Below are 16,337 nucleotides of genomic sequence, written 5' to 3' on the forward strand. Positions count from 1 at the left end.
CCGTTGAACTGGGTCCAGACTCCTGGCCATAGCAGGTTCTTCATTCTCCAGTGAGATGGCGAATATCGAATAATTGGTTTTTAATTTGTTAGCACGACTGCTTACAAGCTATAGAAGAATGATCGTTTACACAGCATATGCAGAGGGCGTGATTTGGCCGCCTCTCACTATATGACAGCCAATGCCACGAAAGACAGCCGAAAAGAATTTCGAGTTGCCTGAAATCCATGATCTACTAGTCGGCGTCTTGTCTTAAGTTTCAAAAAAGGTTGGTTTATGGGGTTTAACGTCCCAGAGCGACTAAGGCTATGAGAGACGCCGTAGTGGAGGGCTCCGGAAATTTCGACCACCTGGTGTTCTCTAACGTGCACTGACATCGCACAGTACACAGGCCTCTAGAATTTCTCCTCCAAAGAAATTCAGCCGCCGCTGCCAGGATCGAACTCGCGTCCTTCGGGTCAACAGCCGAGCACCATAACCACAGAGCCACCGCGGTGGCTTAAGAATTAAGTTTCAAAAAAGGGTGTAGAAAATTTCCGACGACGCTTCCTAAATCACAAGTCTGATTAGTTATTTTGACTTACATTGTTTTACAAAGATGACGATTAAGGGACTTGGAACGTATTATGTTATTTCGACTCAGATGGACAACATCGTTCTCCGGAGATCCGAAAGATCAAGAAATACATTTGTACACATAAAATGAAGGGGTACGAGTTAGATCATATTCCAGTCGCTCGGTACGTACTGTATACAGGACGAAAACTCCCTTTCCAGGTGACATTTACTTAGCTGGTTTCACGTAGTACCATTACGCTTTCTATAAGCGAAGAATACAAGCAGCGGTCAGATATGTTTCAATCCCTTCATATGCGCTAGAGCAGCAAGTAGGCTGGTCTTTCGCCTAAAAAAACAGGGCTTACCATGGGATGGCTTCTAGTGTTGAACGACAGAAGAGAGAGTCTTTCTCTTTCGGATTTGCGGGAGCCCTGAGCTGTAGCAATCTATTTAAGGGAGCGACAACTGTGGGATTAGCGGCGCAGCGACCACTAGATATGCGTTTGCAATATGGACTTGCGCAGGTATTTGACGTGGGCTGAGGTAGTGACTGTGGACACGCCGAGCATCTCGCAGTGCTAAGTATTACAAAAAATACTTTTAGTGAATTCGCTGAAGAAGCCATAATGCGAAGTGCCGCTGTAAGATGCTACTGAACGGGGATTTCAAAGGTTAACGGATAATTATTGAAGGGCGAGATAATAGTGCAATCAGGAACGCTGGAGAATTCGAAACATGGCATATATTGCGCGACATGTAGTGAGGGTGGAATATTCTTTAGCAAAGCTCTCCGAATGCACTTATCTGCCCGCCTTTCTGATTGCTTCTGAGGATACTGCCGTCGCGAAGTGGTCACTGCTGGCCCGTAAATTTTAGGCGGTCCGGTAGTAGCCCAAAACCGTATCCTCGGCAATACTGTCAGAGAGCTTGCGCAGAACTGAACTTTGTAGTCGGTCAAGTTAACAGCTTGTCAAGATATTGAGGGGAGACGATGCGAAGAGGGGAAGGGACGATCACATAGGATGTGTCAGCGATGATTGATGTTGGTCGTATGGATGACGCTATGTATTTTGAAAGTTCTACCTCTTGGAGACAAGAATGTAGTTGATGTTTGGTTTATTGGTTTATTGGGGTTTAACGTCCGAAAGCAACTCACGCTATGAGGGACGCCGTAGTGAAGGGCTCCAGAAATTTCGACCACCTGGGGTTCTTAACCGTGCACTGACATCGCACAGTACACGAGCCTCTAGAATTTCGGCTCCATCGAGATTCGGCCACAGCGGTCGGGATCGAACCCGCGTCTTTAGGGCCAGCAGCCGAGCGCCGTAACCACTCAGCCACCGCGGCGGGTAGGAAAGCCGGCGTATTATATTCAGTAGGAAGCTGGTTAACCAATTTCTGATAATTAATTTTCTAGCTATCAGGGCTAGGCAACTGATTGCAATCAGATTTGTTGCCGTCCGTTGGTAATAGTCATCAGGTAAATTTCAGACCAAACCCTCTACGGAAAAAAGTCATTAAGCCGTCATCCGCCTGTTTCTTTGAATAAAAGCCTTCATGAACAACTAGATAACTAGATAAGTTTCGAACATCAACCAACTAGCTGAAATTTCCGTGCTGTTGTTGTTCGCGATACACTTCCGCCTTATCCATAAGCGACGCCGGCGCGTTTGACACTTTACTATGGAGCCTGGAGGGGATTCGCGCATAACTGGAGGCATGTTTCGTGACTGCCATTATTGTTCCGTATTTTTTTTAAATGAAAATAAGTATGCTGTCTGTAGCGTCATGAATAGGGGATTTGTTTTAAGCCCCTTAAAAGTGATGCCACGTCTAGAGCGTTGGTGCCACGTGCGAAGAGAATTACAGTGGACGAGAAAACTGAACAACATCCTAGGGGAAGGCGGGGGGAGGGGGGCTGCTATCTAACATCTCTTAAGACAATCAGTCATAGATTCCAATGTTTCGCAAGCATGCCACGTGTGACACACCTTTTCGGGGTTGTCATGCAGTCTTGACTGCTTGATAGGTAGGTGGTACAAGTAATAGCAGCCTTCTTCTTTCATGCTAATAAGTTTATAATACTACGCGGCACAAGTGCTGTAGAATGCACTTCGACCGCAGGCGGGGCATCCGGCCTCACCAGCTGCCATTCTACCTGCATGCAACTCGTCAAGCTGCTTAGGACCGCTCATTATTTTTCGCATCCCGCATGTCCTGACGGAATCCATCTGTCATATACGTTCCTCACAGGAAAGGCTAATGTATCCAGCCGGACTTATTAAGTGGAGGTGCAACTTCAAGCCGCGTGAAAGTTTGAAGAACACGAAGCCTGTTATACAGAAGAAAATGCGAGCCACAAATTTAAGAGAGGGTGAAAGAAGTCCACATTGGACGGGGAATGTGAGTTAACTGTAGTGAAGCTGAATTGAGGATGTGGTAAGTGACTTTCTCGCAGTATGTGAAATGAGAAGAAATAGCTGGTGGCTAGTAGGGCAGCAGAAAGCTGCTAAAGGAAGGCAAAGTGCTTAGGGGAGCCGAAAAGTGAAGGGTGGAGGTGAGATCACAAATTCTCTTCGCACTGGTTGCCCGTGACACGCAGATGATAAGGCTAAGGGGGGGGGGGGGAGGCAATGATTTCAAATTGGCGGATCATAGTTGTCAAGACCCTACACACCAGGGACTCTTGAAAGTTCAGCTATTGATAACCATTGTGTGCAAAAACTGCTTCAGTTTAAATATCGTCTGTGGTTTGGAAGTTTTGTTTGAATGCAAGCTAACATAGGAAATCACCGTAGAGTTGACGAGCCACAAGTCGTACGGGATGGTTTATGGAGAAAAAGCAGTCACAACCGAAGCAGTTGAATGGCTCAGTTGACAATACCCCACTGCGTTTTCACCTTTAATGTGTGTTCTCGCCTCTCTGTCCACACTCTCTGTAAAAAGCTTGTTGCAGCCGTACGCTGTTAAACCATCACGCAGCGTAGCTGTTTGAAGGCAGGGTTTGCTACGTGCGTACTGAATTTTCCTGCAAAAGCTGCAGCTATTAAGCATTATATATCTAGAAAACACATTTATAAACGCTCTTCCCTGCTTGCAGCCGGCGCAGTCGGTACCATGGGACTCTGAATCATCGTACCTTAAAAAAAAATGCGTTCTCCAATTGTTGTTTACGTTTAGCATCTGGCGCTTTTGGAGCAACTCTACTCTGTGCTTTTGAAGGAGGAGGAAAATAGAACTGAAAAATAAAAAAATGGACTGCAGCGGATATCGCCACCTCGAATGCGCAGCAAGTTTGGTGCGTTTGAGCAACAGGCGACCAGAGCAATTTCAACCATGTGCCAAGCCCAACGCTTACGGGAACTATTGTCAAGCTTACGGTGAGATAAGCTATTCTTAGAATCTTGCTGTTGCTTTTGGGCGTGAAATTGGCTATCCGCTTCGTAAGCCAATGTGGTGCAAAGGAATTAGTAAGAAATAGGCTTTGAGAAATGAAAATTGCTGATAACACTAATATTTAGCTTACTCGTCTGTTATTTCTTCCTCTTTTTCCATCGCAAAAGTTGCACGCGTGTGACGAATGTTCGCACAAAAGTCGTGAAGATGCGCTGGAAAATAAGATATTTAACTCGCATCTGATGTGCATAACGACACCTTGTGCGTCGGCTTTTACACCTGTGTAACAGGTTGATTTTCTCCAAAGTAGCAATTGTAGTTGCGACATATGGTGACCAGCAACGCAGTGAATCAGTATCTTATATTCGATGTTGAAGACAGTGTACTGAAATACAAGCACTCAGGTGTTCTATAGCGTCAGCCGTTATGTGGATCCCACCCCTAATCTTCCCATTATCAGGTCACTAACATATTTCGCCGTCATTGTCAGATTAATTGGCGGGTGCCAGGGGGGTGCACTCGGTATTTCAATGGTCGGCTTCCGGGGGAGACACCAATAGAGGCTGCTCGGGAGGAGCAACCTTTTAGGTCAGTAGGGTGCTCGGAATGTGCCCAGCTCCACTAGGGACGAGGGGTGGAGGCGGGCGATACGATGGGATGGATGCTTCAACACACACTCGCGCGTTCGCACACGAACCCATGCACGCACACGGAGACAGCAGGGCTTTTATGCGAAGCATACTAGCCGCACAACCGAGCTCTTCCTTGATGCTCCGCGTGCGGCCGCGTAGGTACCACTTGACCTACATCGGCGCACCACGTGATATGACGTCACAACAGCTGTGAAAGCTGGGGCTCAACTCGTGCGCTCGCTTGCGGACGCGCAGCCTCCGCCGGCGGTATGCTTCGCATCCTAGGCTTCTTTTTCTAAGGTGCACTATATCGCCCATGCAGGGAAGAAGATAACTGAATGTGAAGGTGCGGATGCAGCTAAATATAGAAAGCAGAAAGAAGGCAGACTACCGCAGAATGTCACGTCGGCCAGCTACCGCTAGCGAGGAAGCGGCGAATGTAGGGCCAGCGACATATAGGAGTAGGCACACCGTCAAGTGCTGTCCCAGGTGAGGTTCGTGCTTGCAATGCAGTGTAGCAGACTGGGTGTCGGAGGCGTCCGCGCTAAGCAGCCGCCGTCTCCACCTGTGATTTGCGGAGAACAGGTCTTTTCGGATCTTAAGTAGCCCGTGTGTCAGAAAAGCCGGCGTCATCGCTCGTGTAGGTGCGCGTGGGAAAAATGTAGAAAAATCCCGAGAGAAGCGACCTAGACGGCAGTAAGGCCACCAGGTCACGCGACTATGTAGGGACGTTATAACCTGCCCTCTGAATTGTGAGCAAACTGGCAGCCATGTCAGGAGAGAGGCATATTCATGATTGCCGGCGCGAGGCTGCACGGGGAATAGCAACCTGGGTCGCCAAATCTCCACCGCTGGCAGCACCTGCCATCGCAGGCTGCGGCGCATCGCTTAATCGCTGCAACGGCACCAAAGGTGGCTTGAGTAGTTCCAGTTATCTATGAATGCAAAGAATGATGAATGCCGCGTATATGAGACCTAACCGAATAACACTATTTTTTATACCCTTAAGGCCGAGATTAAGTGCCTCCTATAATTTTCTTTTAGCAAAGCCGCAGCGTAATTTAGGCGAGAATTTTTCGAATTTAACCTCTTATCAAATGTGACCCCGGCAGTATCGTTCTAAACAGAAATCTCGGGCTGAATAGTGGATCGGCATAGGAACATATTTTTTTTTGTCTTTACAACTATGAGCATTCCGTGGACCTTGATAACGAGCGGGTCTTTGAAATAAAATGCAAAAGTAAAGCGCGAATGATATGTTGACGTTTATCCTGGACGTACAGGCTTCATAAATTATGTCAGCATGAGAAATAAAATCCGGAATGACAAATACATAAAAAAGGCGAGCAGTTCTCGTATGTTCGTATATCCATTTTTCGCGCTGGCATAGTACGCTTGTACGAGTGCTTAATACTTCGTAGCATCATCGCTGAGCTATTTCCTCATCAGGAACGTGCAGCTGGAAAGGCGCAGATGAAATATTACAGCTCTTCATCCAGGAAATAGAGATAAGCTGCGCAACAGGATAGTTGAGGTTACCAGATAAAAACAAAGAATTCAGTGTTGGCAACTAGATCAATCGGTACACTAGCGTGTTTCATATACATACAGTGCATTGTTTGAAAAAAAAAAAACAACGATTGAGAGCCTGAACATAGACGGGCACTGATCATCTCGGTGCATGCTTCGTAATTTTTGTAACCACTAAAAAAAGCGCTAGGAAATCCTGTGCAGCAGGGGGCACGCGTGTGTTTGCATGATGATAAGCTGCATGGTCCTCACTACCTGGATAGGGGCCACTAAATCGAATCTTACCCTTTGCGGGGACACGCCGTACCTTCATACGGCCAACGGCAGTGTACTGTACTGTAGCGGTGCGAGTTTAAATGCAAGCTGTCTCTCAGGACCTGAACAGCGGGCTTTCGAAAGAACCTTTGGGTTTCCGTTTATAATGCTCAGGGAAAGTGGTGTGCGCCAAAGTTGTGAGCTCCGTGCCGCTACTGCCACATCCTCTTTATTGTCCTACTTAGCGAATAATGACTGTGATGTTTACGCTACGATCGCGTATTGTAGTTATTCTAGAAAACGTATATTCCTTATGCGAAGGGTGTTCGCCACTGTTTCTATATGCGATGAAGAGACTTACAAAATTAAACACCGCAGCGATCCATCAAGTACCACAGGGGAGCATGCTTCTAGGCGGTATTTGCTGTACAGTTGCTCGTTGCAAATTTACCATGATGCCGGTATGCCAGACTTTTTGTGATCAGATTGGCGTCAACTACGATTTGTTATATACTATAGGAAAATGGTTTAGTTTATGGGGTTTAACGTCCCAAAGCGACTAAGGCTATGAGAGACGCCGTAGTGGAGGGCTCCGGAAATTTCGACCACATGGGGTTCTTTAACGTGCACTGACAACGCACAGTACACAGGCCTCTAGAATTTCTCCTCCAAAGAAATTCAACCGCCGCCGTCGGGATCGAACCCACGTCTTTCGGGTCAGCAGCCGAGCACCATTACCACTGCGCCACCGTGGCGGCACACTTTAGGAATAGTAATTTGCCCTCATCTTCTGCCATATGATCGTTTTCCCAGAAAGTCGCGGATTTATAGGACAGATTAGTAGGAATAACGGCCGCATCAGAATTTGGAATCGCTGATATCATCATCTAGTGGTACCAGATACTGCGTGTTAATTCTTTAACGCCAATCTGGTGTGCCGCTCGGATTTTACTGTCTCGGCATCATAGCCAGGATGTAGAATGATAAGTGACGAGATTTTTCGCGTTCACGGTACAACTTTCAAGATTTCCGCAGATTGATGCTTGATTCGCTTTGTGTTCACATGGGCAATACTACTGGGGAAGATGTCGCTGTATCGTCGCGAACTTTTCGAAGGTCCAATAATTGCTTTCCGTCTGTCAATGCGAGTGCTTACGTCGCTTGTCACTAAATTTACGCAGGCTGCTACTAAAGCTAGAACCGTTATTCACACAGCACGCTTATACGCATTGATATCCTCTCCTCTCACAGTACGAAAGCTGAATCTATGAAAGATCGCAGTTAAGACGGCAGAACTGTTTCAAATCCGTGATTTACTCGGAATGCCAGGACTTGGAAAAATATAGCAGGACGTTGCGCATGCACCGAACGAATATGCGAATAACTGCAGCGGCATAATTTTTTTTTCTATATACCATCTAAAACACTTTTGCCTGCGCTGCTTTAAATATCTGTCCGCTATATCATTTCACCGTATATTTTATTTAGCAGTTCTAGATTTCGCATTGCCTGAGTGCCTTGAACGTGTGATGATCTTTTGGGCCATAATAACAAGGAATAAAAAACAACTCTGAGTTGATTCTGTAAAGAACCCTCAAGTTTGAGAATTGTGTTGTCTTACAAAAAATAATTGAACATGACTAGCATCTTTCACTCCCTTGAAATACATACAGGGAAGAAAACTCGCGCTTTCAGCGTAGTTTAGCTATTCTCGAATAGCGCTATTAAGTGTCATAGAAGCAGAAAATACAATGTACGTAAAAACATCACTTCTTCATCTCTGCTAGAGCAGCGTCCAAGCGTTTGGCGTTTTATAGGTAATGCTACCCGTGCGGAACATATTATCGTAACAAAAGAGAAGAGGGATCTCTTGGCTTTAAATTTGCGGTATCCTTTTGCCGAAGCATCCGGTCTATGGCAGCGACAGCTGTAGGTTTAGCTGCTTGCCTATCGCACTGGATGCGTTGTGCCGAAATGAGGTTATAGAGGTTGTTCATGAAGGCTGAAACGGGATTGTGACAAGCAGTGCAGCTCACTCTGCAATGAAATGGCAAAAAATCTGAAGTTTTCCTGCTACCTTGTGCTGTTGAAACTCCGATGCATTAGATATTTCTGCTGAGTTGCTTCAGAAGAACGATAATAGAAGGTCTACGTTCAAATCCCCATTCCTTCCATCTAATTTCCTGCATAATTGTCAAACGGCGCTCCCATGCGCCTTTTTTTGCCACAAACCAGCCACGCGTTCAATTCTGCTTGTGTGTTGAAGTGCCCGCGTTCTCTTGCTTTTTGACTGACTGGCGCACTGACTGAAGTTGATGAAGACGTCAAGATGCAAATCATAGAATGAGAGGTTGGCAGTTTAACACACAGGGGTTAAGGTGCAATAAACAAAAAAAAACAGCATAAGCGTAGTGCTCTAATACAGCACCCAGGGAAACTCATTGGTTTTTGCTGTGGCGGGTTCGTATCCCGGTCGCGGTCATGCAGTCAAAAGTTTTTTTTCATTTTCCTCACACCTTCTCGGCCAGTCAGCGAATTTTATGGCAGTGGAGGCTGGGTTTCTAATGCCACGTAGTAAATGAGCCTTTAGCGCATTCCAGTTGTACAGATAATTCTGAACGCACGCCGTAACAGGCTGTTGAGTGGTACGTCCCCAGCAACACACTGTGACGATACTCAAATGGTAAGCTAAAAGCATTTGTAGCATGGGATGAATTGTGCAATATGTTGTGCGACGCAATATCCATTCCGAAAAGGATACGCCTACTATGTATCGGTTCCATGTATCGCTGACGCGTCTGCGGATACTGCTGTTGCTGGCACGGGTTCCGCTTATGTTTTGGTTCATCTTTAGCTTTCACTTTAGTAGTAGGTGGTCGCTCTAATATTTTAGGCGCTAGCACGTTATCACAGCGCCGATTTCTCGACATTGTTTTTGCAGCGCTTGCCAGAATAGTATTTTACATTTGCCTGACCTAGCTGCTTGCGCTGCTGTCAAGAGGACACGCTGGGAAGAGGCGAAAGATAGTCAGGTAGGAGTCGTCGGCGACGTTGGTTGCTGTCCAAAAGTTTGGTATTAAGAGAAAAAAAATTGAGCGGTGGTGCGGTTTAACTCAGTTAATGGTAAGATTCCAAGAAACGAACACATCTAAAAGTTGTAAAACCTATCAAAGAGACAAGAACAAAAGCAACGTTTAGCAAGCACTGGCAGAGCGTGCGGAGGCATGCGTTATTACTGAACTTAGAAGGGTAGCTGCTGTATTCATGGTTGCTTTGGAGAGCGCCACAGCACTGGTTCTTAACTCGATTCTAGCCAAAACAGTCCTATCGGTTTTTCTGTGTGAATAACGCTCGTGTATATTGTTTGTTCCTGCAAATAATATTGTTACGTGGCGGCCAGCCGAAGAATGAAACGCGATGAACGAAGGACAAGAGATGATTTTTATGTGATGTTTATTGCCTTAGGGCATAAAACTGTATGTAATGATAGACGAGGATGCGTAAATAAATGGGAAGATGATTTAGTAGCTGCTAGCCTATCGCTTGCGCCCCGTCCCCCGCCACTGCCAGTTTCGCCTTCTTCGTCGCAATATTACATCATAGCAACGGTTTCCATCTCTTGATAAGAGTGGGCTTGCAGTAGCTTCGTGCACAGGCTGCACTTTTAAGCTTAACCGCTGTTCGTAGCGAGCCCTGCGCGCCTTGCATAGCACCTTTTTAAGTAGGGAGGCTTCCTGCAGGGCTCTTTTTGCATTGCCAAATGATCTGTAACAGGTAGCATGTGTCGATGCAATACGGTATAATGAAGTCGGTCGTCTCGATTTTTCGTGGCAGCCTTTCTTTTTTTTTTTTTCGAGGAGTGACTGCGATGCATTTAACACATTGTTTGGATTGTAAGGGGCTTACGCCTCTTGCCCAGTAAGCATTTGTCAAGAGTTTTACGTCGTTGCTGGTCCCCACACAAACAACCGAAGCCTCCTTTGAAAAATTTTGTATTCTACAGTCTAATTTTGTTTTCTACGGTCATTCACAATTTGTGGGAGTAAATATTCTGCCTAGAAATGCGAGTTTTTCTGTACCAAATTCCATATAGCTAGAGCACGTATTTTAGAGTTTCTGAAACCACTAGAGGGCTTTTTCAACGAACTTCTGATGAAACGCGTTGCTCATCGCGCAGATGCTTGCAGATAGCTTATTATTTCTGCAACTTTGCCAGGATTCCGAAAGGCAGTGCTGATACTTCATAGAGCTGTTTAATTGGCTTCGCATGTTTCCTTCTAATATGTGTCAAGCAAATCTACCCTGTAAGCAAATAAAGAGCGTTTTTTCTCACGCAAAGTGACACGCTTTTAAAAACTACCCCAGCTGCACAGTTGACCTTGCGCAGTGGTGATCAGCTCTTTTTCCTGCCAACGTTGAAAACCCCACCACCATTAATTTTGTGCGTCATACAACAAAGGCTTTATTTCTGCAACGATCGGTGATGCAAATGGTTAGACAGAAAAAGTGATTCTCTTACGTCTCATTGACAATTTCACTGTCCATACTCATGCTGCATATGAAAACAATAATACATACATACATAATAAATACATACATACCGAAATATAGGCAGATAGAAATGAATAGCGGTCATAGAAAATCGACATCTGTATTTCTCATTTTTTTTGTCATGGACAACTCTTCGAGTTGCTCTGTTCAAATAAAAATTAATTTGGCCTGCTGCAGATATTTTGAGCGCTTTCATGTATTTAGTACTTACTCCGTTCGTGCAAACATTGTTTTTCTGATAACGAGGCAGCCTTTCGATATGGATCGCACATATATGCTGCATTAAAAATCAAGGAGGATGCCAGGAAACATTTTTTGATAAGGCACCCGCTGCAGTGCTAGAGGGGCCAGGTTCAAAGAATCAAAACCTCTCGCCAGTAAACATGAAACATTGCAGAGGGGAGTAACGAACTCTATCGTTTTCTTACAGCTGGTGAACGAGATGGAGCGCTCAACTGGAAACTCATCGACAATTCATACGGATGGAACTGTCGCCAATGTGGCCAGGAAAATCATTGACATTCAGGTGTGTACCGGCCTATTTTGCCAGCTGACCTCACGAATTAGTGGAGTGTTTATGTGAGCAATATCGGCCTATGTTATTGTCTGGCGTACTCCTCGGACTTTCCAATCTGCCTAGCCATATGCAATAATAAGGACAGAAATCAACCTGTTAAAATCCTCCGGCGGCTTTCTCAGGAGACGAGAAACATTTAAATGCAGTTGTTGCCCCCGCACTTAAAGAGTTGCAGATTATTATGCTATTTGCAAAGACAATAACATTGATTAATGTAATGACGCTGTAGTCGTTAAGAGAACATAAGAATTTAATATTCATTACATGCTGCCATCGTATCGGTTAGCTTAGGTTGAGCTTAACAGAACCTTCATTTTGATGCCAGCCGAGTGGAGGAAATTCAATGCTGCTTACGACGCTAGTGTACTGCGTAGGCGATGCGTTTTGCCATGACATATTGTAAGGTTAGCACTTTACAGCTTAAAAGCCATACTAGTTCGTAGTCCATAGTACCGCCATGAATATCGGCCTTAGAATATAGTGCAGCTCCGTTAAATCAATATAAGTGCACACAAAATACTGTTTTGAACTTGTTGCAACTGAAAAGCTGTTGCTTTTCTAACAGGTGCTTCACCAAAATAGTTAATGGGACTGTGCGAAGCAGCAGTTCGCCTCAAATAGAATTCAGGAAGCTTGTGGTTTAAAGCAGCTGAATGTACTGGCGAAAATGTGTTACTTCCTGCATTGACACTTGAGAAGGAACAGGGGTTCACGTATTGATTGCTCATTTTCAGATTTCAGTAACATCACTTTATTACACCTTTAGGCAAATATAACTGTTTAAAAGAAGTCCAGAAGGTGTTTGTTTAAGGCATGTTTCAAGGCAACCGGTGGGCGTTTGTAGGTTTGCGGCCTTTGGCTTTGCACAACTTTGAAAACAGTTTCAGTCCTCAGTGACGCAAGGAATATAAAGCTCCGAAGTCGTGAAAACCTGTCCAAAAATTTGCACCACACCCCATTCGTTCTTTCGAGGCCACCTTGTATATTTGCAGAATTCCTCCCCCCTTAGTTCGAGATGCAGTCGATTCGTTGGTGGCGTTTTATTAGTGGTCTCCTAATTACGCTGTTCGAAGCTTTCCTGTGCTTCCTCGACCGCATCACATGGCCCTTGTCGGAAGCTCACGGTCACATATCTCGTCTCTCTTTTAAAAGCGTTAAATCTTACCTACGTAAATATGCAGACTTTCGTACAGGGTATTCGACAACAGACCTTATTCACAGTAATCATATGAGAGGGAAATTCTATTAATGTAAACACCCAGTATATAAGAGGCGTTTTCTAAAAGGGCCCTTTGGTCATGAAAAAATATTCGTTAGCGTAAGTATTTACAGATAGTTTTAGACTGCTACAAAGCTCTTTAACATACCTACATAATCAGAGTTCACTTCTAAGAAATTTTAGTAACAATTTAGAATCCTCTTTAATCCCTCTTCATAGATGTTCGTCGCCTGAGGATTTAACCAGTTGACAGTGGTGGTCTTTAGTTACTCGTATTTTTAAACCGTTATGCGCCCGCCCACTGTATCAAATCCAAGTATTGAGGAAATTATTGCTAGGTGCAATACCGTGATAGTAAGGTGGGTCATCAAAAAATTCGCAAGCAGAATCTTGAATCTTCTCCTTTTTTCGGGCTGCAGTGTGAGGGCGCTTGTTGTCACGGAAGAAAAATATTCCGGAGGACAGTTTCCCACGCCGTCGAATTTTGATCGCATGCCTGTTTAGATCGCGTTTTGCAGTGCACCTCAGCTGTAATTGCTGTCCCTCGTTGTATGGCATCAACAAAAAGAGCGCACTTTTTGCCTCTGCCAACGGTAGCCGTCACTTTCAGATTCGAGTCAGGATACTGCTTGAATTTGTTCGGCTTTGGTGAAGTTCAATGCGCCACTGCAATGACTGTTGTTTTGTTTTTGAGTAGATGTATGATTTGCATGTCTCGTAACACGTTACAATACTCTAGACACAAGTCTTGATGAATTTCTGCAACACTTTTACACTTAAAATCCCAACCAGAGCACACACTTTGCAACGGGTGGGAGCAGTTATTTTCATGGAGATAGTTGCCTCAGTAAGCTATCAGGAAAACAACTATACAATGAAACAGTAACATCAGAGGCTTCGAAAAAAATCAATAGATGGCGCAGCATGCCTATTCTCTGAAGCGCCGATGTTTTTTGAGTATATTCCAAGTGGCCATAATTGTGAATTGTGCGTCCTTTGTGTGTTGTCTTATATGTGTCTGTGTATTAAAAACTACTCTGAAAATAAATCCGGTTAGCCTTATATTGCCTGTATACATGATCAAAAAGCATATGACATCGTCGAAACATGAACACTCATGCATTCACTGGCGAAGGAGAGTGTAGAAAAGAAATACAATAAAATACTGGAAGATACGTATAGCGGCTGCACAGCCACCATAGTCTCTGCATAAAGACATTAATAAAACAAAAATAAGGAATGACATTACGCAGGCAGGACACAACCTGTCCTCTGTTATTCTCCGCTTGCTTACTCAGAGACCTGCTGTAGGAACATTTGGGACAAGAGTTAGTGGACAATACCTTAGCGAGTAGCGGAACTGATCCCGAGCTGAGACCTATACGGACATGAGCATTGAAGAAGACTGAGGTGTCACCTAGCAGATGGTTGATTTGCTCCAGCGTTACTTCCTTGATTCATAAATCACGAGGTTTAAATGGATCTTTAACAAATTTTAAAGCAGTGTTTGCTAGTAATGGCGGAGGAATTTTCGCACTGGTTTCTACTGAGTTAAATACGGGAAAGAATCAGTCTGAGCACTATTGCTGTGGTGTTCTTTCGATATCCCTCCGTGTCTTTTGCGCTGTTTTATGAAACCAGTATTACGTGTCGAATTGCTCGCTTCCAAGTCGAATAGTTTTGACAGATTGCAATGAAAGTTAATAGGGTGTGTAGCACTAGAGAAATCTTTATGCATTCGCCGAATGGAAGGAGAGAAAGAGTGGCTAAAATAGACACCTTTTGAATAATTATACAGGCTCTCTCACCTAAGACATTACACAATTTTAAAAAGAAGCTCTCGGAGTTAGAATAGTGCTTTTTTTTCAGAGTAGCATTGTCAGTGGTGTAGTACATCAGAATAAAGCTTATAAGTGTGAACGAGCAGGCTAGTTAACTAATAACGAGTAGTGTACTTTTTTACTAATATTGTTAGGCTCCATATTTATTGATAGACGTTTAACCCATCGTAAGCATATCTATATGTTTGTAGAGTTCTGCAAACGCGTTTATCTCAAAATAGTTTCAAAATACAAAATAGTTTCAAAAGTGTCAAAATACATGCGATTTCGAGAAGCTTGCGGACAAAGAAACCTCTCCAGTGCACGTAAATTACTGAAATAGCCAAAAATTTTTTTGGGTGTACAGCGCCGCGGGTAACCGCGTTTTCGAAATTTTGAAAATTGTTATGGATATTACTTGCGGCTGGGTACGCGCCTCTCTCTAATTAAGGAGCCTAATGATTTAATATTAGTCAACCAACCAGCTAGTTAACACGCTTTAGCTCTACACTAATGTACTACACTGCTGACAATGCTATGCCGTAAAAACCACTCTACAAGCTCAAGGAGGATATTTTCAAAAATCGTCGAAAATCTTCGATGAAGTACACTGTATTTTTGGAAACAGCATGGTACATGCTCGAAGCGAGCAGCATAATCTTTTTTCGTTGAGCCAATATTTTTACGTGTCAACGATCAATAGGAATTCTACTTTCAGATTTAATGGTATATCTTCACAGTGCTGATTTCGCACTGGAGATCTACGGTGTGAAATTTCGGAACTGGTGGTTTACTGGTGTACTCGTGGCATTTTACAAACACTTTACGAAGTGAAGACGGGCAGCATTAACAAAGTAGCACTACCAATTCTGGATGCATAAATTATTTGGAAAGCATTCGAGCCTACTGAGACGCTGACATGATTCTTACAAGCGCACTTAGTTCTACTTTAACAATCGGCGCGATGAAAATAATTTCTCCGAAAGATGAGAACGAGCTAGCTGTTGAATTAATTTGGTACAATCAAAAACAAAAACTGCCTACCATGGGAAGCACTTTCTTTGTGCAGTGTTTTCGACTCAAAGGATATAACAGGTGTGAACTGAAGGTCTGAGCTTGGACCGACAGGTCGGCTCGCGTTAGGCTTACGCTGCTTTATCGTCATTTCAGGAGTACGATGACGCCTTCTTCGTGTGTGATGTCCGGGACCTGTTGAGCAAGGTTGATCTGTGGAAGCGAGAACTGCCGCGGATCGCCCCCTTTTATGGTATGTGTTACGAAAACTAGATTGCCAGCCACATCACAGGGCCGAATTCGTTGCCCAATAGTACTAAGTAAATAACCAACATGAGTAATAATTAGAGAAAGGCCACCTGGAAGTGCGATGGTCAAAACTACCTGCTTTAGGATAGTTGGGTGTTTATTTTTGTTTTATAAGCCCGTAGCGGACGCGGAACTACATTATGGTCGTTGATTTATATGCATGAATACTGCAGCAGAAGAAAGGAAAATTTTATAATTAATTGATATATTAATAAACATTCACAAGTAATCGCTGTGCCTGCCGCACGCACGCACGCACGCACGCACGCACGCACGCACGCACACACACACACACACACACACACACACACACACACACACACACACCCGCGCACTCATGTATATGAAGAGGGGGTTACAGATGTAGGTGCAGTTGGTTTCTGGAGGGAAAAGATGGAATGAAAGAAGCACTTGTCAGATATATTTATTGTCGAGCTTTCTACCGCGGTGATCTCTCACTCTCTCTCTCTTTGTAT

The 16,337-nt window shown here is 44.3% G+C and overlaps 1 protein-coding gene across 4 annotated transcripts in view; it reads left to right on the forward strand.

Annotated features, from left to right (window-relative positions):
• LOC149328643 (ornithine decarboxylase-like) overlaps positions 1-16,337 on the forward strand; it is a 75,059-nt gene that overhangs the window by 39,690 nt on the left and 19,032 nt on the right. For 2 of the 4 annotated variants that reach the window (XM_089559562.1, XM_089559561.1), the window contains exons 2-3: positions 11,353-11,448; positions 15,709-15,805. In XM_089559562.1, coding sequence (XP_089415688.1) covers positions 11,365-11,448; positions 15,709-15,805 — 181 coding nt within the window. In that variant the 5' untranslated portion in view covers positions 11,353-11,364. Of the gene's footprint in view, positions 1-3,823; positions 3,939-9,381; positions 9,404-11,352; positions 11,449-15,708; positions 15,806-16,337 lie in introns of those variants that run through there. The other 2 variants (XM_089559563.1, XM_089559564.1) reach the window with 2 other exon arrangements.

Source organism: Amblyomma mixtum, chromosome 9 (genome assembly GCF_055824585.1).
Source record: "Amblyomma mixtum isolate Tamu chromosome 9, ASM5582458v1, whole genome shotgun sequence".
NCBI lineage: Eukaryota > Metazoa > Arthropoda > Arachnida > Ixodida > Ixodidae > Amblyomma > Amblyomma mixtum.